The following is a 26,484-nucleotide window of genomic DNA, read 5'->3' on the forward strand; positions in this document are numbered from 1 at the left end:
AAATTTTGATTTTGGACAGAGCTGTTCATTATTTTGCCATTCACACTCACGCTGAACAAATGTTTTGCTTCTTTTACTACAACCATTTACCATCCTCTTTTCCTTTTGTTACAAAACATTTTGACATTCAATCCCTCCTGCCTTCTATCCTACGCCAGGCTCTCTCTTTAATTTGTAGAAACCAAACTGCTTCCCCACTTCCAATGGCATCAAATCTACCATCTTTCTCCAGCTCTGAGAAAGAGGACTCTTCAACTCAATGTTAACTATTTCCTTCTCCACAGTTTCTGCCAGGCTACCTGAACATTTCCAGAACTGTCTGCTTTTTTTTAATAACTCTGTAGACGGTGTTATATTGTTTTCTGTCTTGCGTTTTCCACAACTCTCAGAGTAAAATAGGCAATGCTAAGCAAGAAAAGCCAAGTCCGGCTAATAGTGTACACCATTGGCTGGGCTGCCACTTATAATTTGGGGCGGCACGGTGGCTCAGTGGTTAGCACTGCAGCCTCACAGCACCAGGGACCCAGGTTCGATTTCAGCCTTGGGTGACTGTCTGTGTGGAGTTTGCACATTCTCCCCGTGTCTGCGTGGGTTTCCTCCAGGTGCTCCGGTTTCTTCCCACTGTCCAAAGATGTGCAGGCTAGGAGGATTGGCGATGCTAAATTGCCCGTAGTGTTCAGGGGTGTGCTTGTGTGTTATAGGGGGATGGGTCTGGGTGGGATACTTCAAGGGGCGGTGTGGACTTGTTGGGCCAAAGGGCCTGTTTCAACACTGTAGGGAATCTAATCTAAACTAATCAATAATTTGTGGAGAATGTTCTCTAATTGCTAGTTTATTAGGAAGATGAAGGGCCATAATTACTGGCTCCTTGAGGGTCTATTTACAGGGTCTAGAGGAATGCTCTTAAATATTCTATATCTGTTTGTTCAATGACGAGCAGAGCCATTTGAGTTTATAGAAACCAGCCCTCCTGATGGTGCTTCTAAAGAATGACTCAAGGGCATGAGTAGCTCTTGAAAATAATGTGTAATTAGTTGGTTTTTGGATTACGGATATGCACTAAATACTTTGCATGCCTAAATTCAACACTGTCTGCTGTTTTAGCTTCCTGTAAGATTGTTTACAGTGATTACCTATGCTTTGCAAATGAAACCAATTGTTAGGGAAGATGATCATTGAGAATTCAAGCAAACCACATTTTTTAAAATAAGATTTAACTGTCATTTGTTTTAAAAGAAGCAAATTTCTCAAATCTGATAGTTGCCTGATAAAAGTATAGTTTAAAAAAAACAATTACATCCCACTGTGAGTAAAGTTTTATCATAAATTTGGATTAAAGGCCCAACTCAATTCTAAGAAGAAACAATGTGAGGCCCTTGCAGAAAGTTACACACTGTTTTGGTTTGACATCATATATAGCAAGAATTCCCGATGTGGAGTTTGGGATCATAAGTGCGGTCACAAATTGAAATGTTTGCAGTTGCAAGCTCTGAGACAACAATGCATGCTGTTTAACAACTGTGCTATTCCTTTAACAGACTGTGTTCCCACAACCCTTTCCCTCTCCCTGCTGTCACTACTAACGGGTCCCACAGTTTTCAAAATGAGCTCATAGTAGGTAATAAATTTGGGAAGCACTGACATACAATATCCCTCAATAGTGACATCAAGTTGCATGCAATGAACGCTCAGGATTTCTCAGATCAAAAGATTTAATTGCTGTCAGTTTAAAACTTTCATTAAAACATTTATATTGTCTGATAATTAATATTTTCAATGCTTAGTTGAGAAAATTCAATCACTTTGAAAGGAGCTAGGTAAGCAATTAAAGGAAAAGAACACAGTTAAATAGCATCAGAGATAGTAGGAACTGCTGATGCTGGAGTCTGAGAGCACAAGCTGTAGAACTGGATGAACGTGGGGCCAGGCAGCGTCAGTGGAGCAGGAAAGCTGACATTTTGGGTCTGGACTCTCCTTCAGAAAAAAAAGGTAGCATTTACTGAACTCAACAGATATAAATGTATGGGTGTAAATGGTCACAGATTTAGCTGGAAGGAATTTCATCCACTTTGCAACATGTGTCACCAAATACACTGAGCAGGATATTTTCCACGAAAGAGGTACGCAACTCTAGGTGGATGCTAAAACAGACTCTTGGAATCCTGTAGTTTAGTTACTGACCCTCATCAAGGACTAAATATAAGCTCTCCAACAGCAATTGGAGGTAGTAGTTCACATGTTGGACTGGGGAGCACAATTGTGATGTTTGGCTTCACATTGGCTTGTTTGGATTGCAGCTGTTTCAGCATTTCATGGCACAGTTATGCTTAATTCATTAGGGATCTCCATTGGTGTTCCATTAACTATTTGGGAATTGTGAATTGGAGCTCCAGCAACCACTTTTTCATTTGGTTCTTAACAAGTTAATACATGAACAGATCTTTCAATATCAATTACTTGTATGGAAATGTGGATCAGTTTTTGCTTATGAAGTTAGCGAATGTAAGGAGGAGTAGCAAGAGTATGGCATGAAAGGATATTCACCTTCTGTGCCTCTGTTGGCCATCTGAAGGGGTAAATTTGCTGGTTCCACTCCCCTACATTGTTTTCTGCAGGCCAGCAATTGTTTACTTTTCAGATAATTATAGTACTCCCCTTTTGAAAGCCTCAATTAACCATATCTCTTGCACACTCTCAGACAGTGCATTCCAAATCCCCACCATCCCCAAGTTGATTGTGTTTTTAGAAATATCACCATTACTTCTTTCAGCAACTACCTTCTGGGGTATGAGGCCTAACAGTGATTAATATCCTAAATGCCACTTCTTGATCCAGTGATGTTTTTTTTTCCCTGCTTCTTCGTTATATTCTGTATTGGAACTATGAAGACCTTTGTAAAATTTCCCACTCACCCACAGTTATGGTATTCTACTCCCCTGCCAGGGTAGTGATCCCATTTGTATGGCTTGTTCACTCAACATCTTGGACTTCAAGATTGTGTTAGTCATACTGTTCTCTGTTTTGTTGGGATGCATATTTTACGGGTTTTCTTCCCTGTGGCATGTGTACCAAATCAAACCACTTGATTTCTTCCTTGGTGCTTTATTTAGCCCACAAAAGAAGCATCTTGTTCAGCCTTCGAAGTTTGGTTTACCTAGCTATCTGCATTGCTTCTTCGACTGTGTAACTCTGTCTCGCTGGTGAAAGGCCCAATGACGCCTGATCCGAAACACTGACCACGTTCTGTTCATAAATTTGTTCAATCTTCAAGCTGCCATGTTCACAATTTTCTCCAGATCTAAAAATTTCATTTCATATACAAACAAATCTAACCTTACCCAAGGCATCTTTTTTTTTTCTGATTACATTTTGCATGCTCTGTTATTAATTTTGCTATTGCACTAAAGAACTTATTGAAGATGCTGAATGGTACTTCATACAATGCAGCATCAATGCTCTATCTTGCAAGTACATTGTTTGCAGTGGTCCCCAACACATACACCAATGTGCTACCTTGCCCATTGCCCTGTTTCGTTCAGCTCCTGAAGCTGTTCCATATCTTTCTTCCAAACCTCCCGTTCCTGATCCTAGTACAGTCCATCAATTTTCTGGACTGGTTCCAACACTGATGGGTTAACCTGTACCCCTCACCTGCACTCCACAACTGCTCCTTTGACTTTGACTGTGATTATTCCCATGGCCTACACTTCTGGGTTGGTGCTTACTGCTGCCTGGTCTCTCAATCTGTTTGTCATCCTTCTAACATTGCTGCAATGACCCCCTGACATCACAGTGTCTCTTTTAATATTATTTTGTTTTCCTTCTTGACTATTAGGTTCACTTTACTTGTTGCATTTGATGCCCATTTCCATGTTCTTGCTTCCTCGTCTGCTGTTGCCAGCACTGGCACTGTGTTTGTGTTTTGTGGTCTAACAATAATTATTCTCTGAGGTACTACTACGTAAGTCCAAGGTACTCTCAATAAGCATGCTTTATTTGCAACTTAGTAGACATTCAACACTTTCATTAGACTCGGGTAGAGTTGCTCCGTTTCTGCTTTTTTCTACATGATGATGTGCCAATCAGATAATAGCTACGTTTTTATTTATTATCATCATCAATATACACTCTGCTGATGTGTCATAACTCTACACTCATGATTTAAATACCTCTATAAAATCTCACCTCAAAACTCTTCTCCAAGGGAAACAGTTGAAACTTTTCGATTTCGCAATGTAGCTGAAGTTCCTCCTCCCTATAACCATTCTTATTCATCATTTATTCATCCTCTCTAACACCTTTACCTCTATCCTAAGGTGCAGTGCCTAGCAATCCACCCAGCTGAGGCTGAATCAGTGCTTTGGACAGATTTTTGCCTCCTTGCTTTTGTATTGCTTTCCCCTATTGATAAAGTCCAGGAAGCTGTATTCTTAATTATCCACTTTCTCAACCTGTCCTGCAACTATCAATATCTTATTTTTGGTTCCTTTGCTCATGCGTCCCTTTTAAAGTTGCGCCTTTGTATTTTATGTTGTCTTCTGAGAAAAATTACTCACTTGACATTTCTGTGCATCGATCTGCATCTGCTACTAATTCAACGTTTGTTTGAATTTCTACACTCTCTTCCTCATGGACCACAATATTCATGAGTGTTGTATCATCCACAAATATTAAAATTGTATCCTGTGCACCAAGGTCTAGATTATCACTATATATAGATGTGGAACAGCAGGAGTCCTAATACCCTAACCCTGGAGAAATTCACTCAACCTTCCTCAGGTCAAAATCACAACTGTTAAACATACTCTGTTTTATATCACGCAGCCAATTTTAAACTTAGGTTTCCACTGTTACATTTATTACATGAGCTCTAACTTTGCTCATAGTCAGCTGTGAGACAAGGAACAAAAACCTGTTGGAATTACAAGTTTCTATTCTAAATCAATGAAAATGGGAACTGCAGATGCTGGAGAATCCAAGATAATAAAATGTGAGGCTGGATGAACACAGCAAGCCCAGCAGCATCTCAGGAGCACAAAAGCTGACGTTTCGAGCCTAGTCTAGGCCCGAAACGTCAGCTTTTGTGCTCCTGAGATGCTGCTGGGCCTGCTGTGTTCATCCAGCCTCACATTTTATTATCTTCCATTCTAAATCAGTTGTATTTGGCTTGGCATTTTCTCTGCCTGTTTTTAAGACTTACCTGAAGTTTCTTTTCTTTAAGAGTTATTTATTTTGAGTCAAGAAATTGTCCCAACATTTTATGGCCTAGTAGAGCAGCCATTATTCACTGTCGGCGTAATTTCAGCACAATCAAATAATGGGAAAATGTCAGAACTTTTAGGCTAAATTAAACACACTGAGCACTTTTTATTACCATGGCCATCAAGAAATGAAAGGGTTAATGACTGTGGGAAAGGTAACAGAAAAGGAGATCAGAAGGAACTGATTTGTAAACTATTGAGATGGCCAAACATTTTTTTTAAAGGAAGATTTTAAAAAGAAGACTTTTTCAGAAGAAAATTTGAATTGAATAGATGAAGTATACATATACTATGAGCTGGACCCCTCGCTGAGATATTTGTATCATCAACAGCCACCAGGGAGCTGCTGGAAGACTGGATGGTGTCTAATGTGGTGCCATTATTTAAGAAAGATGATAAGGAACTGTAAACTGGTGAGTCTGACATCATTGGTGGGTAGGTTGTTGGTGAGGATTCTGAAGGACAGGATTTACATGCATTTTATAGTCATAGGCAAGGACTGATTAGGGGTAGTCAACGTGGCTTTTGCATGGGATACCGTGTCTCACTAACTTGATTGAGGCATTTTTTGAAGAAGCAACAAAGAAGGTTGATGAAGGCAGAGCACTGAACATTGTCTATATGGACTTTAGCAAGGTGTTCTACAAGGTTCCACATGATAGACTGGTTAGCAAGGTTAGATCACATAGAATCCTTGGGAGAGCAGTTAATTTGGATACAAAATTGGCTTGAAGGTAGGAGACAGAAGGTGATGATGGAGGGTTGTTTCTCGGACTAGATTGGTGCTGGGTCCACTTTTTTATCATTTGTATAAATGGTTTGGATGTGAATATAGGAGGTATGGTTAGTTTGTGATGACACCAACATTGGTGGTGTAGTGGACTGTGAAAAAGGTTGTCACGGAGTACAATGGGACCTTGATCACACAGGCCGATGGGGCGAGGAGTGGCAGATGGACTTTAATTTAGGTAAATGTGAGGTGTTGCATTTTGACAAGGCAAATCAGGGCAGAGCTTCTGCAGTTAATGTCAGGTTCCGGGCAGTGTTGCTCAACAAATTCTTCTTGGAGTGCAGGTTCACATTTCCTTTGAAGGTACAGTCACAGGTAGACAGGGTAGTGAAGAAAGTGTTTTGTACACTTGCCTTTATTGGCCAGTGCATTGAGTATAGGAGTTGCAAGGTCATTTTACAGCTGCACAAGACATTTGTTGTGCCACTTTTGGAATACTATGTTCAATTCTGGTCTCCCTGCTAAAGGAAGATGGTATGAAACTTGAAAGGGTTCAGAAAAGATTTACAAGGATGTTGCCATGGTTGGAGTGTTTGAGCAATAGATAAAAGCTGAATATGCTGGGACTGATTTCCCTGGAGCATTGGGGCCTGATGGGTGACCTTAGAGGTATAAAGAGTCATGAGGGGTATGGATAGGGTGAAAAGCTAAGGTCTTTTTTCCTCAGTAAGGGCTTCCATAAATAGAGAACATATGTTTAAGGAGAAAGGAGTAAGATATGAAAGTGAAGTTGGGAGTAACTTTTTCACACAGAGAGTCATGCATGTATGGAATGAGCTACCAGAAGCAGTGATGGAGGCTGGTAGAATTACAAGATTTAGAAAACATTGGTAACATGAATAGAAAATGTTTAGACGGATATAGGCCAAATGCTGGCAAATGGGACTAGATTTTATTTCATTCATTTACAGAATGAGGGCATCACTGGCTAGACAGCATTTCTTGCCCATCCCTAATTGCCCAGAGGGCAGTTAAGAGTCAGCTATATCGCAGAAGGTCTGAAGTCAGTTTCTTTCCCTAAATGTTATTCGTGAACTAGATGGGTTTTTCCAACAATCAACATGGTTTCACAGTCATCATTTATCTCTTAATTCCTGACTTTTTAAGAATAAATTCACATTCCACCATCTGCCATGGCAGGATTCAAACCCAGGTCCCCAGAACATTATCTGGCTCTTTGGATTAACAGTCCAGTGATAATACCACTAGGCCATTGCCTCCCCAAAATTAATTTAGGATATCTGGTGGGTATGGACAATTGGAAAAAAGGGCCTGCTTCTGTGCTGTACGACTGTATGGCTCTAGCTAGATGCACATATGTAAGCAAGTTTTATACAAGCATGTTCATAAGGATGTGAATTTGGTTAGCACTGGACTGGGAGCTGGTACCCAATATGGGGTCCAGTTAAAAAATCAAATTTTTGAGACTGTTTTTCAGCTAAGGGTCAGGGCATTGACATTTATACTGCTAATGTTTTTGATGGGTTTGCTTTCAAATATCGAAAAACATGGCAAAAGCCAGTACTGGGGCATACAGAAACATTTAATCAGCATTCTCGTCATTTGGGTATATCACTATGAACAACCCTAAATGATTAAACTAATTCAAAGTTCCAAACAAGGGTCCACTCAATTAGTCCTTTGTGGACTAGATAACTAACCAATGACACTGAAAACTGCACTTTTCCAGTCTTTTAGCTTTTAACTCGACAGGCAGCACCCAGATTTTCAGGTAGTGCTCAGACATGAGTGCTCCATTCTGATTAATCCACATCATTCAATGGGTGTTAGGCTAATGTCAATGTATTGCTTCTATCAAATTCCCATAGCAGTATGGAATTGAAACCCACTACCTGATACTCTTCACCGGGCCGTGGTCCCACTCCAGTTCCCATAATTATAGAACATTACAGCACAGTACAGGTCCTTCGGCCCTCGATGTTGTGCCGACCTGTCATACCGATCTGAAGCCCATCTAACCTACACTATTCCATGTACGTCCACATGCTTATCCAATGACAACTTAAATGTACCTAAAGTTGGCGAATCTACTACTGTTGCAGGCAAAGCATTCCATTCCCTTACTACTCTCTGAGTAAATAATCACCAACATCCACAGACTGGGAGAGGAAGCAATCACATTGGTCGCTCTTGCAGTTTCAGTGCTGTTTAGCAATGAGAATAAAAGAGACTGAAGTGGAAGGTCTGAACCATATCATGCTGATAGCTTCCAGCCTTTTGCCTGAGCCTTGGTTCAGGGGGAGTTGCACTGAGTTGGCCATTCATAAGTTCCAATTTAACTAATAATGAATTGAGGTGTTTTAATTTTGTCCAGCAGTCAGGGGTTGATTTTAAACAAGATCAACCAATGTTCGAGGTATATGTTGTATTCAGCAAATAACACACAGTAGAAAAGGGGGAAGAGCCTCAGAATCGATTGAAGGCTCCACCAAAACATGAGAAATGTGAATGAGGTGAAAAGATCATGTAAATGGTAGTTTAGAGTAAAGAAGGAAGCTTCTACTCTGATGAAGGGTCTAGGCCCGAAATGTCAGCTTTTGTGCTCCTGAGATGCTGCTGGGCCTGCTGTATTCATCCAGCCTCACATTTTACTATCTTGGATTCTCCAGCATCTGCAGTTCCCATTATCACTGACTCAACTTCTACTCTCTATAGTTACTCGTTCACAGTCTGTGAGGTTGGCCATTTAGTACCAAAATGAGGAGAAATGTTTTCAACCAGAGAGTGATGAACCTGTGGGATTCCTTGTCACAAAAAGTAGTTAAGAAAGAAACATTGAATGTTTTCAATAAGGAGTTAGAAATAGTTCTTAGGGCTAATGGGATCAAAGGGGATGGAGAGAAAGTACACGAAGGCTATCAAGTTGGATGACAGCCATGATGATATTGAATGGCTGACCAGGCTTAGCCCTGCTTCAATTTCCAAACTCTCTATTTCAATAGTGAGGGATTATACACTGAACATTGGAAAAGTGATGAAGAACAACGTAAGAAAATAGTGAAAGAAGAACAGGACCAGAGTAATGACTAAATCAAGTTGTCAAAGAAGGATTGTACCAGAATCATTGTTGGTGGTGAAGAAGCTGGCTGGTTACTAAGATGTGTCTGCAAAACTGCTTTCCACATTTGTGGCATGTTTTTAATCTAACTAGGATATAACTTATCACAGAGCACGTATGTAGCTCAGTGTTGATCATGCATGCAAAATGACAGGGTTCTGTGCAGATTATTAGAAACAAAATGAGCTGAAAGTTGCAACAACGGTCATCAACTTGAAATAAATTCCAACAATATGTTGCATTTGATCTAAATGTTCCTGTGTGTCCTGTGCTTGACACAAAAGTGTTGCATGATAGCCTCAGAGTCATCAAGTATCTTAACTCTAGACCTAAGAACAGGGGCCAATCAAGCTCTGCTTTTGATACAATGGCAATGATGGAGGACTTAGGTTGTGCCATTTGGATTTGAGCAACACTGTCAGACTGGAACCAGGGCGTATGCACTGGTGTGCGATGATATTGTTGCCAATCCCACTCAGCCAAGTCATGAATACTGCGACTTAAAGCCTCAAAATTAGTGTTACTGAAGTTATCAGGTGGACATGGTGAACAGGTATCTGAGGCAGGTGAAAGCCACTGTGTCCTCGGCCAATCTCACAATCAACCTCATCGGCCTACAAAGGATGTAAAAGTTCGGCAAGACTATCCCAAACTATAGCATTATGGCTGAGCCATATTCAAAACCACATCACCAACAATTACAAGGTTTTTTTTTGACAAGGGAAAGGGCAGTGATATGTTCACAAACATGAAATGAATGGAGTTAAGAAACAAAGTCGTGTTAGAATTGAAACAATTTTCCTCAAAGATTCAGCTCATTCTGAAGTCTTTAATTTTGTCATGGTCCCTAAATCATCTCTACTCAAAGAATGTGCCAGCTCATTTTTAATACATTTGTTTACAAATCAGGATTTGCTGAAAGAAACATGGCAGTGAAATCAAGTCACTTAATGCAAATGCAAACAAATGATTAGTTGAAATGTGTTTTTAGTTAGCAGCTTTTTGTGAATCCAGCAAGGATACACTGTGATAATAAAATGTGAGGCTGGATGAACACAGCAGGCCAAGCAGCATCTCAGGAGCACAAAAGCTGACGTTTCGGGCCTAGACCCTTCATCAGAGAGGGGGATGGGGAGAGGGAATTGGAATAAATAGGGAGAGAGGGGGAGGCGGACCGAAGATGGAGAGTAAAGAAGATAGGTGGAGAGAGTATAGGTGGGGACGTAGGGAGGGGATAGGTCAGTCCAGCGAAGACGGACAGATCAAGGAGGTGGGATGAGGTTAGTAGGTAGATGGGGGTGCGGCTTGGGGTGGGAGGAAGGGATGAGTGAGAGGAAGAACAGGTTAGGGAGGCAGAGACAGGTTGGACTGGTTTTGGGATGCAGTGGGTGGAGGGGAAGAGCTGGGCTGGTTGTGTGGTGCAGTGGGGGGAGGGGACGAACTGGGCTGGTTTAGGGATGCGGTGGGGGAAGGAGAGATTTTGAAACTAGTGAAGTCAACATTGATACCATTAGGCTGCAGGATTCCCAGGCGGAGTATGAGTTGCTGTTCCTGCAACCTTCGGGTGGCATCATTGTGGCACTGCAGGAGGCCCATGATGGGCATGTCATCTAAAGAATGGGAGGGGGAGTGGAAATGGTTTGCGACTGGGAGGTGCAGTTGTTTGTTGCGAACTGAACGGAGGTGTTCCGCAAAGCGGTCCCCAAGCCTCCGCTTGGTTTCCCCAATGTAGAGGAAGCCACACCGGGTACAGTGGATGCAGTATACCATATTGGCAGATGTGCAGGTGAACCTCTGCTTAATGTGGAATGTCATCTTAGGGCCTGGGATAGGGGTGAGGGAGAAGATGTGGGGGCAAGTGTAGCATTTCCTGCGGTTGCAGGGGAAGGTGCCGGGTGTGGTGGGGTTGGAGGGCAGTGTGGAGCGAACAAGGGAGTCACGGAGAGAGTGGTCTCTCCAGAAAGCAGACAAGGGTGGGGATGGAAAAATGTCTTGGGTGGTGGGGTCGGATTGTAGATGGCGGAAGTGTCGGAGGATGATGCGTTGTATCCGGAGGTTGGTGGGGTGGTGTGTGAGAATGAGGGGGATCCTGTTTGGGCAGTTGTGGCGGAGGCGGGGTGTGAGGGATGTGTTGTGGGAAATATGGGAGACGCGGTCAAGGGCGTTCTCGATCACTGTGGGGGGCAAGTTGTGGTCCTTGAAGAACTTGGACATTTGGGATGTGCAGAAGTGGAATGTCTTATCGTGGAGCAGATGCGGCGGAGGCAGAGGAATTGGGAATAGGGGATGGAATTTTTGCAGGAGGGTGGGTGGGAGGAGGTGTATTCTAGGTAGCTGTGGGAGTCGGTGGGCTTGAAATGGACATCAGTTACAAGCTGGTTGCCTGAGATGGAGACTGAGAGGTCCAGGAAGGTGAGGGATGTGCTGGAGATGGTCCAGGTGAACTGAAGGTTGGGGTGGAAGGTGTTGGTGAAGTGGATGAACTGTTCGAGCTCCTCTGGGGAGCAAGAGGCGGCGCCGATACAGTCATCAATGTACCGGAGGAAGAGGTGGGGTTTGGGGCCTGTGTAGGAGCGGAAGAGGGACTGTTCTACGTAACCTACAAAGAGGCAGGCATAGCTGTGGCCCATGCGGGTGCCCATGGCCACCCCCTGAGTTCAGCTAGGCAGATGTGGGTGTCGGTGGAGGGGGACTGGTCAGGCCTGCGGGACAGGAAGAAGCGGAGGGCCTTGAGGCCATCTGCAAGCGGAATGCAGGTGTGTAGGGACTGGACATCCATGGTGAAGATGAGGTGTTGGGGGCCAGGGAATTGGAAGTCCTGGAGGAGGTGGAGGGCGTGGGTGGTGTCACGGACGTAGGTAGGGAGTTCCTGGACCAAAGGGGAGAAAATGGAGTCCAGATAGGTGGAGATGAGTTCGGTGGGGCAGGAGCAGGCTGAGACGATGGGTCGACCAGGGCAGGCAGGTTTGTGGATTTTGGGAAGGAGATAGAAACGGGCCGTGCGGGGTTGGGGAACAATGGGGTTGGAGGCTGTGGGTGAGGTCCCCTGAGGTGATGAGGTCATGAATGGTGTTGGAGATGATGGTTTGGTGCTCGTGGGTGGGGTCATGATCGAGGGGGCGGTGGGAGGTGGTGTCGGAGAGTTGGCGTCTGGCCTCGGCGATGTAGAGGTCAGTGCGCCATACTACCACTGCGCCACCCTTGTCTGCGGGTTTGATGGTGAGGTTGGGGTTGGAGCGGAGGGAGTGGAGGGCTGCCCGTTCTGCAGGGGAGAGGTTGGAGTGGGTGAGAGGGGTGGAGAGGTTGAGGCGGTTAATGTCTCGACGGCAGTTGGAGATGAAGAGGATACACTGTGCCCTGGTCTGGATAGCATTTTATTTTATAGGTATTTTCTAGACTGATTTTTGTAACAGGTTGAACAGCATGCACAGAGGGAAAAACAGAGCTAATGTTTCACATTGATAATCTTCTGTCAGAACTTCTGATTAAAGATCATTGACCTGAAACATTGTTTCTTTCACCACAGACCTACTGAGGAATTCCAGCGTGTTTTATTTCAGATTTCGAGCATCTGTAGTATTCTATTTTTGATTTTGCTTTTGGCTTTCCCTCCCTCCTCCTCTCTCCCTTTCTCTTTCTTCCTTACCGAGGAACATATGAGACAATTCAGTGATATAAGAACATTTTTTAAGAAATTGGAAGTAAGCCATTTGATCCCTTAAGCTTGCTAATTCATTGAAGGTGAATACAGCAGTCATTCTACCTTGGCTGCATGCTCCCACCCTCTCCCCATATTCCCTGTTTTTCTTTGGATAAAATCTTCCTAGCCCCTGAACAACGTGGGCCTTTGTGCAAAATTTTGGAAAATCGGATGAGATATCAAGTACGGCACTTGTACATGTGACTTCAGAAAGCCATTTTACTAAGTCTTGGAAATTGAAGCAAGGTTCCTGCTGGTGGAGGGGAGAGGTGGATTAGTATCAATTCTCACTCATTATCACCCTCATAATTACACAATCTCACCTGACTGGCATATAATCTCCCATTCTCTGCACCAACAGGTAGAAACTAGGTGACCCGAAACATCTGGCATAAAAGCCAGAGTGGGTATCTTGTGACTCCAGCTTGCTACCATCTTGTACACCCTGCACCAATGGCCCAAGGCATACTCCATGGGCAGCAGCCGCATGTACCCCATGACCGTCGACATTGGCATCAAACATGTACCATCCTCACCACATCATCATGGCACAAAGTGCCTTAACCTGGTTGGGTGAAGAAATTTTCTCCTGCCATATTTCCAAATGGCCAAAACTTTGTTCTGTGATTGTGAGACCTGGATTTAGACTTCCTCGTCAGGGAGTCAACTTTGTGCATGCAGCAGGACCATCTTTCCATGAGTCCCAGGACTCATGGGTTGGTTTGTAAGAAACACCCTCTCTAAATGGACAGGGCATTAACTTGGCATGCAACCTCCTATTAGAAATGATTGGCTTGTTAGAATAGTTCATTCCAAACCCTCTCTACCCACATGACACAACTAACTGGGTGTATTTGGAGACTGGAGCTCTTACCTTGGCTCACTTTGGCTTCCCTTGCCTGAGAGTTACTTAGAATATTGAACTTTTATTAGTAGTTTTTGTGGTGGCTGTAAAAGGCTGCACGTGGAGTCAAATATTCTAGACTGTTGCACCAGGCAAAAAAATACAGGTGCTCATCTAGCAATACTTAATTTAAGTAAATTATGGACAGGAGCCTTGCAGGTTTCTGTTCAACCTACAGCTTCATGAAGCTTTCCCCATGATTGTGTCTCGGGAAAATATTGCCTGCAATTTTGAACCTTTTGAGTAAATAATGCTTTTGATAATTTGCTAACTAGCTGTGCACCAGATATTTTTAATGACATGGAGTATGTATTTTAATATTCAATGTTTATTTTTACAACGTAACCTCTGACTTAACATGAGCAGAGCCATAGGCAATTGTTTCAAATCAATAGGTTCCCTCCAAGGAAACCTGTTCATCTTTATTGCTGGGAATACCTTCGCCACAGCTGAAAGTCAAGATAATATTTAGTTGCACTGTGTTGAATTGCCAGTATGTTTTGCTTTAAAAAAAACCTTTTACAAAGTAATGACTCTTGTTGAAACAGTTCACGTCGCTTGCCTGTGATTTCATCATATCCTTCACTTGAAAGAAGTTTCCATGCAAAAACTTCCAATTTAAAGCTTTTGAAAAATGCCTTTCCGATCTGAGGTATATATTTCTTTTAATTTTTTGATTATCAATAGTGCCGACTGATACCTGCTCCTTAAAATCATGGTCTTCGTGGAAAAGTGAGCATGTATTATGTCCCTTTACTGATAGAAATATATTTGTAAATCTAATCTTTGTTCACTTTGTAAATACGGAATAGATTGATCTGGGGACTTCAAAATCTATCCGTAGAACATTCAAGCAAATGAATTTTATATAAGTTCAATACTACACACCATTCTTAAATTCCCATGATGTGTCCTGAACAAATATATGCAACTTGGCAAATTAAAATCGGCAGTTTTTTGCTACCCATTTCCCTGCCTTAGGCTCAAACTGACATCCCCAGTGATAGTGACTTGCGTTTCAACATGAGCCAGTTGAGCAGCAAGTTTATTACAAAGCATCTTCACACTGTCCCCTATTTGGTTAAGAAATTGACCACGGCATTGTACGTCAGTGTAAAACAGTAGAGAGCTGAACTTTTCTTAAAGAGGGCAAAGTTTAGACCAGGCTCTGACTGACCGAGCTCTTGACTTGTCTATTTGTGAGAAAGTTTTTTGCTTCTTTTAAGATGCAGTTACAAAATGAAAATGTTTCCACAAGGAAAGATATAACTAGGACATCTGTTTCTGGTCTGCAAAAACTTACAGCCTGCTAGTCAACAATTGTGAAGTTGCATTGATGTGCTTTTGCATAATGGTGCATATAATCTCCTAGTTTCGATTTAAAGAGTATTGTAAAGGCACAAATTTATATAACTGGGGAGGATTCAGGGGAGCAAAAAAACAAAATAAATGAAATAGTAGGAACTGCAGATGCTAGAGTCTGAGATAACAAGGTGTTGAGCTGGAGGAATACAGCAGGCCAAGCAGCATCAAAGGAGCAGGAAAGCTGATAGGTGGAAGAGAAGATGGACAGGTCAAGGAGAGAGAGTTAAAGCTAGTAAAGGTGAGTGTAGGTAGGAAGTTGGGATGAGGGTTGGTCCCACCTATCTGCTCCACTATCCACCTTCCATCACCACCCCCTTTATTTATTTCAGAGCCCCCTTGCCCTCCCTCATTTCTGAAGAAGGGTCCAGACCCGAAACGCCAGCTTCCCTGTTCCTCTGATGCTGCCTGGCCTGCTGTGTTCCTCCAACTCTACACCTTGCTGGCTCAGGAAAAAAAAAGACTTGTAAGTAAGGGTTAGGATAAATCAGCGAAATCTGCAAATGAATAACAAAATAAAACTTTTCTTTTAACACAGAAGAATTCCTGTCAACTCTTGAACACTATGAAATAGCAATTCCTGTCCGAGTTGACCACAATGGAGATTTCCTAAGCTATAATGTAAAAAGTAGCCATGAACTGCGATCAAAGAGAAGCTTACCTGCGTTTCAACATGAGCCAGTTGAGCAGCAAGTTTATTACAAAGTATCTTCACATGGATTGCACTTCCTTTTAAACTTGACTTTACACATTAATCTGGTATCAGATTATTTTACTGTAGAATATTGGAAAAGAGATGGCGTGGAATGGAGGCATGATTATATGGATGAATGTCATTATTTGGGACATTTAAGTGATCTCCAGGGAGTCACAAAAGTTGCTTTAAGTAACTGTAATGGATTGGTAAGTTATCAATTTCTCTGTTACAGACTGAATCATACATTTTATCAACAGCGTAAGCTTAATTTGTTTTGCATGAAGTGGCACGTATGCAGCTTAGCATTTGGAGAAATAAACCTGATTTTTTTTTAAACATGTCTTGTTTAGTTATTGGGCAATTTAAGCACAGCGTTCTACTTGGACCAAACTAAGGTTGAGTACTGTTTTTGTTTCCAGGCACTATAAACTGTTAATCAGGAGAGTGAGCCTTGGCGGTGTGGCCACAACTAAATAAATGAGGGATTCTTGTCTTCATTGTCATAATAACGAATTAGAGATAGCAAGAACTGCAGATGCTGGAGTCAGAGATAACACAGAAGAACACAGCCAGGCAGCGTCAGTGGAGCAGGAAAGTTGATGTTTACGGGTCAGGAGTCTTCTTTAGAGGGTCCCGACCTGACCCATCAACTTTCTTGCTCCTAATAATGACTTAGTCCTTTTCTTCTCCAATGGTCTCAAAATCACATACAACAAATAAATGTCTCTTTCCTGCATTCTTGTTCTGTGGGTGATGTTATTTCGTGTTCCTGTTACAATGGGTTAATCATTGAGTGCTCTGCCCTTTTCAAGGGATGTTTCGCAAACTCAACTAGGTTCAACCTGCTTCAACAATTGCTTCACTGGTTATTATAGCACAGGCAACATCTGTTACAACCATGGTGGTTTCTTCAACAGCTGTTCACTTCTGTCCCTCTTGAGACTATGCATAAGTGATCCAAAATATATTTTATTTGCTACTTTAACCCATTAGTCAATACCAAAAGGGACATTAATGCATTTAAAATAATTTGATTAATATTTTAAAGAAAGAGGAATTTCATGTGAAAATATTGAGTATTTCTATATTAATAATGCAAGCAGTTTTATTCAATATTCATTTACATATATAATGTTAATTGTATTTCAACACATTTCAAATTATTTGTTTTTTTTTAAAGTTGATTAGTACCAATAATCTTCCTTGTTAGCTTTATTTACAGTTTTCTGGCTACCATTCAATGTAAAGTTCTACCTGATTTCCCTTGTACATAATTTGTGAATTTGTTTTTAGGGAATCTCTGAAGTGTGGAAACAGGCCCTTTGGCCCCATGTGTCCACATCGAACCTCAGAACATCCCACCCAGATCCATCCCCCTGTAACCCACCTAATCTACACATCCCTAAACACTACGGACAATATAGCACAGCCAATCTACCTAGCCTGCACATCTTTGGACTGTGGAAGGAAATCAGAGCACCCAGAGGAAACCCATGCAGGCACAGGGAGAATGTGCAAACTCCACACAGACAGTCGCCCGAGGGTGGGATTGAACCTAGCTACTGGCACTGTGACGCAGCAGTCCTAACCACTGAGCCACCATGCTGTAATTGTACCATATTGTGCTGTAATAGTAGCTTGGTCTGTTCAAATATTCGGACTAAACATGGGTATGAATATAGTTAAAGAAGAACCTGTTTACTTAAAAGTCAGCATCTTTTTCTCTAACATGACTCATGTGTGACATCTGTTAAAGGCAGTGGAGAAATGTGAGATGAGTTTTTCTCTTTTCCACCTCTTCACTGTCTGCAATGAGACGTGTTTTAGCGAATAACTGCTTTAACCCCTTGAGTGCTGTAGCTTGAAAGAACAGACATAAACAAGCTTCCTTGTAGGTTCAGTCGAAAGGATAAATGTTTATATGCACAACACCCAAATGTAATCACAAACCCAATTCCTCATCCTCACAAGATATCGGCGCAATCTCTCACTCACTCACTCACTCACTCACTCACTCACTCACTCACTCACTCACTCACTCACACACACACACACACACACACACACACACACCAACTCTCTCTCTCTCTCTCTCTCTCTCTCACTCACACACACACACACACACACACACCAACAACCTCTCTCTCTCTCTCCCACAGACACACCAAATCTCTCTCTCACACACGCGCGCATGCACACACACACTGTCTCACTTTCATTCTCACACACACGCACACGCTCTGTCTCTCACGCACACACACACGCACACGCTCTGTCTCCCACGCACACACACAATAAGTGATTTCTAAGAGTATTTAAAGGCCCAGATTTCACTGTTATTCTGTTTTGCCAAGAAGGACATCAGTAACCTTGCAGGCCTGAAGATAATAAAATGTGAGGCTGGATGAACACAGCAGGCCCAACAGCATCTCAGAGCACAAAAGCTGACGTTTCAGGCCTAGACCCTTCATCTTCTCAGTCCAGTTCATTTCTGACCCAGTAGTCTCTTGTAATAAATTCACAGCAGTACTCCAATAATTGATAGGTTGTAGCTTTTTCAGTCATAGCAGTGGCTGAGCCTCTGTGAGGAAAGATAGAATCTTGCATGTGTAAAATAAAGCTCAATTTATCAGCCTGAAATGACTGTACATGATAGGATTCTGCTGTTTTTCTGTCAAGGCGACTTCTGAGATAGTTAATCATAGAAGCCCTACAGTGTGGAAACAGGCCCTTCGACCCGACAAGCCCAGACCAATTCTCAGAGCACCCGCCAAACCCATCCCCCGATAGCCCACCTAATCTACTCATCCCTGAACACTACAGGCAATTTAACATGGCCAATCCACCTAGCCTGCACATCTTTGGAGTGTGGGAGGAAACCCACGCAGATATGGGGAAGGACGTGCAAACTCCACACAGGCAGTCACTCAAGGGGTGAATCAAACACGGGTCCCTGGTGCTGTGAGGCAGCAGTGCTAATCACTGAGCCACCTTGCCGCCACACATTTTCTGGGCCGCCTTTAGCATGATAATATCCCTGCTGTCTCACACTAGTTTCTGTCTTGTGGTTCCTTAATCAATTTTCCCATTACCCACAAGAAATGATTTGATGTCATACCATGATACCAGTTCTGTACACACCCTTCTGTCATGGATTTCAGATATGCAGACGCCAAGTCTGAGGCAGCCATTAAACTTTAGTTTCTGCAAATAATCAGACAAACATAAGTGTCAATTTCCTGAATGATTTCTTGCAAAAACACAAATTGCTGGAGAAACTCAGCAGGACTGGCCAAATCTGTGGAGGGAAAAGAGAGTTTGAGGTCACTTACCTTCTTCATCATTTAAAGTAATGGTGTGGATTTTGCAGTTAGCAGGGAAGTGGTGGAATGTGATTTGGTGGAAGATTTCAAAATTATGAGCAGGCTAGATAGAGTGGATTTGAAAAATCTGTTACCGCTCTTAAAAGAATTGAGAACCATAGGGCAGGGATTTAAAGTGATGTGCAAAAGAAGTAAGTGTGATATGATCCAAAGAAAATCTTCACACAGCAAATTGGGTATGAAATGCACTGCTAGACGCTGTCATAGAGCTACATTCAGTTAAGGTATTTAAGGGGGCTTGGATAAAAATAGTTGCAAGTGCATTGGGGGAAACAAGCAGGAGAATGGCAGTAGGTAATTATGCTTGTTTAAAGAGCTGGTGTAGATACAATGAGCTGCATGACCTCCTTCTGTGCTATAGCAATCCTTTGATTCTGTGACGCTCACAGGTGGCTTTAAATACTGTTGCTATAGTGTGTATTTCACTTTCCTAATATGAATTTGAACCTACCATCAGGCAAGGGCAATACCCAGGCATCCAGCATCCGGGATGTCATCAAGCAAGTCAATCACCAATCATTTGAAGTATTCTCAGATCAGAAACCAGAAATTAAAAACAGGAATGCGTTTAAATAACATTTACTAACAACATTTTATTAATTCTACAAACAGTAAATATATATTAGGAGTAGAAATATCAAATTTAAAATATATATATTTATTATATATTAATATTATGGATTTATTTTACCATAAGACCAAAAGACATAGGAGTGGAAGTAAGGCCATTCGGCCCATCAAGTCCACTCCGTCATTTAAATCATGGCTGATGGGCATTTCAACACCACTTCCCTGCACTCTCCACGTAGCCCTTGATTCCTTTTGAGATCAAGAATTTGTCGATCTCTGCCTTGAAGGCATCCAACGTCCCGGCCTCCTCTGCACTCTGTGGCAATGAATTCCACAAGCCCACCACTCTCTGGCTGAAGAAATGTCTTAATAAGCTGTTGAAAGCCCAGTTACATCTAAGTAGTAGGTCATAACTTTTTCAGGAGTTTTCAGCCACTTCTAGAAACAAAAACAGGAATTTTTCATCCATTCAGCTAATTCCAAGGATTGCACTCTGAGGACATCAACAGTCCAACATTTGGAGAAAGAATAGATCTTCTAGATTTCTGTGTTTAATTGTGCATTTGTGGGCATCAGACATTGCTGTTAGTTTCAAAGTTCTCAGGACAACAAATACTGATAGTTTTGCCATCATTCTTGGAGCAATATCTGGGCCAATATTGACTAAATTTAAATTGTATTATAATTTCTTTATATCTATCATGTAGAAACTAGCTAAGGGAAAAATATATCAAAATACCACACATAGACATGTCTTCAAGCTCAGTTACCATAATCCCAAATTATAACATCAGGCTAAAGGGCACTTCATTTGTAAATTATCTTCATAACTGACAAGTTGTAATTGCAGAGTCCCATTAATAAATATAATAACTTAGAAGCAGTGCTGCCCAATTAAAGAAGTGTTTTGCATATCTCAATTAGAATGATATTAACCTGTCAGTAAAGACAGCTTGTTTCAGTACAACAAAAGACTTGGTTCTGTTCCTGATTGGTCATATCTTGGTCATATTTCACAATTGACAAGCATATTTCAAAACTGCATTGATTTGATACAGTTGTGTAACCAAAAAAAAATGGCACTACTACTGATGATTGAGTTTAATTATCACAAGTCTGTTCACTAATATAAATGAATGATGAATAGTGAGGAAATTCCTTTACATCAGAATAACAGGAGTTCATTTCGACATCATTTCTCACACAGTTCCAACCACCCCAACCTTCCAACTCTCCATTCAGTAAACACGGGAAGTAAGTCTAACGGTGATCATATATCAATTGTTGATTGCCATGAAAAACCATCTGATTAGTAATGTCCTTTTACGGAATTAAATCTGTCATTCTTACCTAGCCTGACTTAAATGTTACTCCGTATTCAAAGCAATGTAGTTGACTGTTTAGTGCCCTCTGAAATGACCTAGCAAGCCTCCCAGCCTCACCACTACTAGGGATAGGCAATAAATGCTGGCCAAGGACATTCACATCTCAAGAATGAAAGAGCCACAACAAAACACAGCAACCACAAATAAATGTAGATCACCAGTTTTCTTATTATTCTGTATATCCATATTTTGAAGAGGATATAAATTGCTGTTTATGTGACACTTTGTTTATTAAATAATTTAGCAGCTGGAAACCTTGGTTGTTCTGCTAGTTTGAACTTGTACACTTACCTACAATTATGGAGAAAAGAAAATATTCCTGCCAGTCATTAGGTTAATTTGAGGGAGCGGGAAGATCCAAGAATGACAACAATTGCAGTAAGCCCATTTTTAAGATAGTTTTAACTATTATTTTGGGAAAATTACTGTGCTCTATTGTTGTTCCTTCTATTTCATAAAACCTTAAATTGACTGAGTATTTACAAGTAGATTCTTATAACTATACATCGTTTAACATGTTGAAGCCAACCTGTTTTCAAAATATTGTGGTTAGAGTAGAACATGTGTTGGACTAAATACTAACTGAGCTCTCTTAATCTTAGAAGTTAGAATTGCTTTACATAAGTGTACTCTGCAAGTCCACGTATGTGTATTGGCACTTTGAAAATACTCCAATGTAACATTTACAGGAGTTTGTTTTTCAAAACCTAGCCACTCTGTCTCATCCCTCAGTTCTCACCTCCTAAATGTTAAGGCTATTAATTATATTTTTCTGTGTGGTTTTGAAACATATGACAAAAAGAAACTTCTTATCAACTGATGCTGGACCTCAATCATGTGTGCCCACTGAGAAACAATGGAATGTTTTTATATCTTTTAATGAGAATTGTATTTGTAACAGTTTTCAGAGTCGATCCTGTGCTGGTAATAACCACAGCAATGCTTTACTTTCAGCACGGTGTAATAGCTGAGGATGAAGAAGAATATTTCATAGAGCCCCTCACCACCGTTAAAATGGCTGAATTCAATTACAGTGAAGGAAGCCCCCATGTAGTTTATAAACGATCTTCACTTCCAAACCAACGTCAACAAATTGACGCAACATGTGGAGTTTCGGGTAATGCATTACTTACTTTGCTCACGCTTGCGCTCTCTCTCTGCCTCTGTCCTTCTCTCTCTCTCTCTCTCTCTCTCTCTCTCTCCCCCTCTCTCCAGCAGTGCCACCTTGCACTATATCCTGGCTGAGCTGATCTACTCAACAAAGTGGCATTTGGCTTGTTGCTGCATTTTGTTAACTTCGTGTAGACAGAGCTGCTTAGACAATTTGTTCCACTCTAATATTGCATTAGGTGTGGCGCTGCAGTTGTAGCACCTCTTGGCCAGAGCTTTCTAGACTGGGGGCTCATGAGCTCTGGAACAGCAAAGTTGCTGTGGAACTCTTATGCTGCTGGTGTTGTCACTTTTAAATTGCCAGGGCACTTTTTAAAGTGGGTTTGGCTCAACCAGCAGAATCTTGAGGCCCTAGTGCTATGTGGTAAAGGCCTGTCAAAATCCAAAAGGGTGTTCTTTTAAATGTAAAAATTATTGGGATGTCAAGCATGAAAATGGAGTCAGAATGGAAACATGTTTGGGAAGTGCTGCATGGTGTCCAAGTTATAACAATGTAGAGGGTTGGAGCAGAAGAAAGGGGAATCTCCACATAGTACTTTACCAGGATGTTGCCTAGAATGGAGGGAAGGTCTTATGAGGAAAGGTTGAGAGAGCTAGGGCTTTTCTCTTTAGAACGATGAAGGATGAGAGGTGACATGATAGAGGTGTACAAAATGATCAAAGATATAGACAGAGTAGATAGCCAGAGACTTTTTCCTAGGTTGGAGGGAGCTATTACAAGGGGGCATAGTTTTAAAGTGTGTGGAGGTAGATATAGGGGAGACGTCAGAGGTAGGTTCTTTACTCAGAGAGTGGTCGGGGCGTGGAATGCATTGCCGGAGAGGGTAGAGGAGTCGGCCTCATTAGGGGCATTTAAGCAGCTGTTAGATATGCCTATGGATGTTAATATAAGGTAGGGGTAGAGGTTAGATAGATCTTAGGTTTAGGGTAAATATTCGGCACAACATTGTGGGCCAAAGGCCTGGACTGTGCTGTACGCTTCTATGTTCAACTATTTACCAAACTGGAGCCATTCTACTGCATGTTTCTGGACTGTGATAGGAGGTTGTCTGGCAGAGTGGGAAATGCTTTCAGTATCTCTACATATCCCCTACCCTCAATATCTTCCATTGAGTTTGCTCTAATGGAATTAATCTCCGATAGGGTTAGGATTAGGGTTCACCGTCCAGTCACCTGACAAACAAACCATCCTTTTCTCTCTGAGATAATGGGAACTGCAGATTCTGGAGAATCCAAGATAACAAGGTGTGGAGCTGGATGAATACAGCAGGCCAAGCAACACCTTAGGTGCAGGAAAGCTGACGTTTCAGGCCTAGATCCTTCATCAGAAAAGGGGGAGAAGAAGAGCGTTCTGAAATAAATAGGGAGAGATGAGGAGGCAGATCGAAGATGGATAGAGGAGAAGATAGGTGGAGAGGAGACAGACAAGTTAAAGGGGTGGGGATGGTGCCAGTGAAGGTGGGGAGGTAGGGAGGAGATAGGTCAGCCCAGGGAGGAAAGTAAGGTCAAGGGGTGAGGTCAGTAGGTAGGAAATTGGGGTGAGACTTGAGGTGGGAGGAGGGGATAGGTGAGAGGAAGAACAGGTTAGGGAGGCGGGTACAAGCTGGGCTGGTTTTGGGATGCAGTAGGGGGAGGAGAGATTTTGAAGCTTGTAAAATCCACATTGATACCATTGAGCTGCAGGGTTCCCAAGTGGAATATGAGTTGCTGTCCCTGCAATCTTCGTGTGGCATCATTGTGGCACTGCAGGAGGCCCAGGATGGACATGTCGTCTGAGGAATGGAAGGAGGAGTTGAAATGGTTCGCAACTGGGAGCTGCAGTTATTTATTGCAGACCGAGAGTAGGTGTTCTGCAAAGCGGCCCCCAAACCTCTGCTTGGTTTCCCCGATGTAGCGGAGGCCACAACGGGTACAGCAGATGCAGGTGAACATCTGCTTGATGTGAAAAGTCTTCTTGGGGCATAGGATGTGGGTGAGGGAAGAGGCAGCCCACCTTTTCCCAGTAACAAGCCACATGCAGGTTCCAACCCCTTATTAGCCTATAAGGTCCATGCAGTGTCAGCATGTGATCTAGTGGCTGCCACTGCCAGAACAAGTGATGAGCCCTCCTCATCAATGCTGTGTTGTTGATTGTATTCTCTCCTTGCTGACTGTGCTATGGTGCACAGGCTGCAGTTCTCTGGTAACTGAAAGCAGGAATTTTGAAAGACGAAGGTTAGCACCTGTTGGAAAACAAGAGGCCCGTGACTACACCATTAATAGCTTGCATGTTATAAAACGGAATGGAGGTAAGCTGGGAATTGAGAGCCACAGGAAAAAATGTCATCCTCGGTGTTCTTTACTGATTGACAATGCTGCCAGCTCTGTTACAGCTGGCCTGTGATGCAGCTAACCATCTCCTCTGTCAGGTTCAATAAATGGTCCCCCACTGATTCTGTCCAAGCCTAAGTGGTTATGGATAGCCTGATCCCAACTGAGAGAGGGAAGCATGTGACTGACTGTGTGGCACTCTGTTTGGGTAATGTGCTAACTGCGGTTTAATAGATGGAGGTTTGCAGAAACAATGGGAACCTGGCTGCAGGTTTGGCACCATTGGAAAGTGTATGAGGCTGATGTGGAGTATCTGAGTGCTTGAGTGGCTGGGATTGTGAATGGGTAAGTGAAGGGGGTCTGATGCATTGAGCACCGTGAGTGGTTGGTAGCACAGTTGGGTATGCAGCCCTTTGAAGATGCAGGTGTGGTCTTTAGACTTGTTGTGGCCCTGCTGCCAGGTCTTTAAGACTAGATGTTGACTGTTCTGGGGCATTTGCTCCAATTACCTTTGGAGAAACCTTTTCCACACTCCCTCCCTGTACAACATCCATGACTAAAGACTCCAACGGTGCATTCATGAGCCACAAAGCCCTCGCTTTTTCACGACCCTCTACTTGTGCAGCTCCTTCAGGCAGCCATGGCCTGTACTGGCAGTCAGCAGTAGATCCCTCCCACTGAGAACAGCTCCACTTCAATATGGATGGGCTGCCTTTAGGAGAAGTATGTTGAGCTGCACCATGTGCAATCAGTTCCAGGCAGCTGGGCTCCCCGCTGAGCACTCAGACAGCCAGCAGCATTTGGCCTATTGCAGTCAATGCCACATTCAGGTACACAAGAAGGCCAGCACTAAAGGCATAAGCTACCTGCTGTAGTAGAAAACACACAGTCAGATCACAAGTCATGGCCGCAACAACTGAATACAGGCCAAAGTTGTTTCTTTAATTCCTGAATCTTTTATTGCCTTATGCACTATGAATGATTTTTCAACTTAGTATTGTTGTTCTTTGTGAATGGAGCTGTGATTACAATTTTTTTTTTAAATCAATGTCCCATGAAGTAGATTTTCAAATGACTGGCAAAGCAATTGATAAGATTTTTGATGATTCTCACTGCAGCGATAATGCATAATAGCGAAATGATTCCTTTCCCATACTCAGCCTAGTACTTGCTCATCACATAAGGGGCATCATTTGAATGCTTACAGTGGTTCTGTTCCAGATGAGAAACCAGGGAAAGGAAGATCTCCATGGCTAAGAAATTTCCAGACTTCACCAGTGACTCTTTCACCAAATAAGACTCTGAAAAACCAGCTACAATTGAAAAGATCAGTCAGTCAAGAACATTATGTGGAAACCCTAGTAGTAGCAGATAAGATGATGGTGGGATACCATGGACGAAGAGACATTGAGCAATACATTCTTTCTGTTATGAATATTGTAAGTATATTTCATTATTTCACTATCCAATGCACATCCAAGTGCAATTTTTCATTCACTCCATTGAAACTTGTTTGCATCTTTTCCTCGTCCCCTTACTCCAATTCTTTTTAAAATGCGATATTTGAAGTGTACATATATGTGATATATGTTCTCAAGTCTATCAACGATATTCAAAAAAATGCTCCTGAATAACATGAGATGCTTTTCCTTGCATTCGTTGTGTGAATATGTTTGATATTGCCTCACGAGAGAGGTGCCAGAAGACCAGAAAGTGGCTAATGTTATGTCATTGCTCAAGAATAGCAGCAATGAAAAGTCAATGTGGACAATAAGTCTAACATCTGTGATGGGTAAGTTGTTGCAGGGCATCCTGAGGGACATGATCTTCATGCCTTTGGAAACCATGTTGTGGAGGTGCTGGTGTTGGGCTG

General features: G+C 42.3%; 1 protein-coding gene across 1 annotated transcript in view; it reads left to right on the forward strand.

Annotated features, from left to right (window-relative positions):
- The window catches only part of adamts10 (ADAM metallopeptidase with thrombospondin type 1 motif, 10), a 171,252-nt gene that overhangs the window by 18,177 nt on the left and 126,591 nt on the right, over positions 1 to 26,484 (forward strand). Inside the window, exons 3-5 of the mRNA XM_048559937.1 lie at positions 15,635 to 15,999; positions 22,086 to 22,248; positions 25,833 to 26,050. Coding sequence (XP_048415894.1) covers positions 15,635 to 15,999; positions 22,086 to 22,248; positions 25,833 to 26,050 — 746 coding nt within the window. The remainder of the gene's footprint in view (positions 1 to 15,634; positions 16,000 to 22,085; positions 22,249 to 25,832; positions 26,051 to 26,484) is intronic.

The sequence above is a fragment of the Stegostoma tigrinum genome, chromosome 30 (assembly GCF_030684315.1).
Source record: "Stegostoma tigrinum isolate sSteTig4 chromosome 30, sSteTig4.hap1, whole genome shotgun sequence".
NCBI classification, from domain to species: domain Eukaryota; kingdom Metazoa; phylum Chordata; class Chondrichthyes; order Orectolobiformes; family Stegostomatidae; genus Stegostoma; species Stegostoma tigrinum.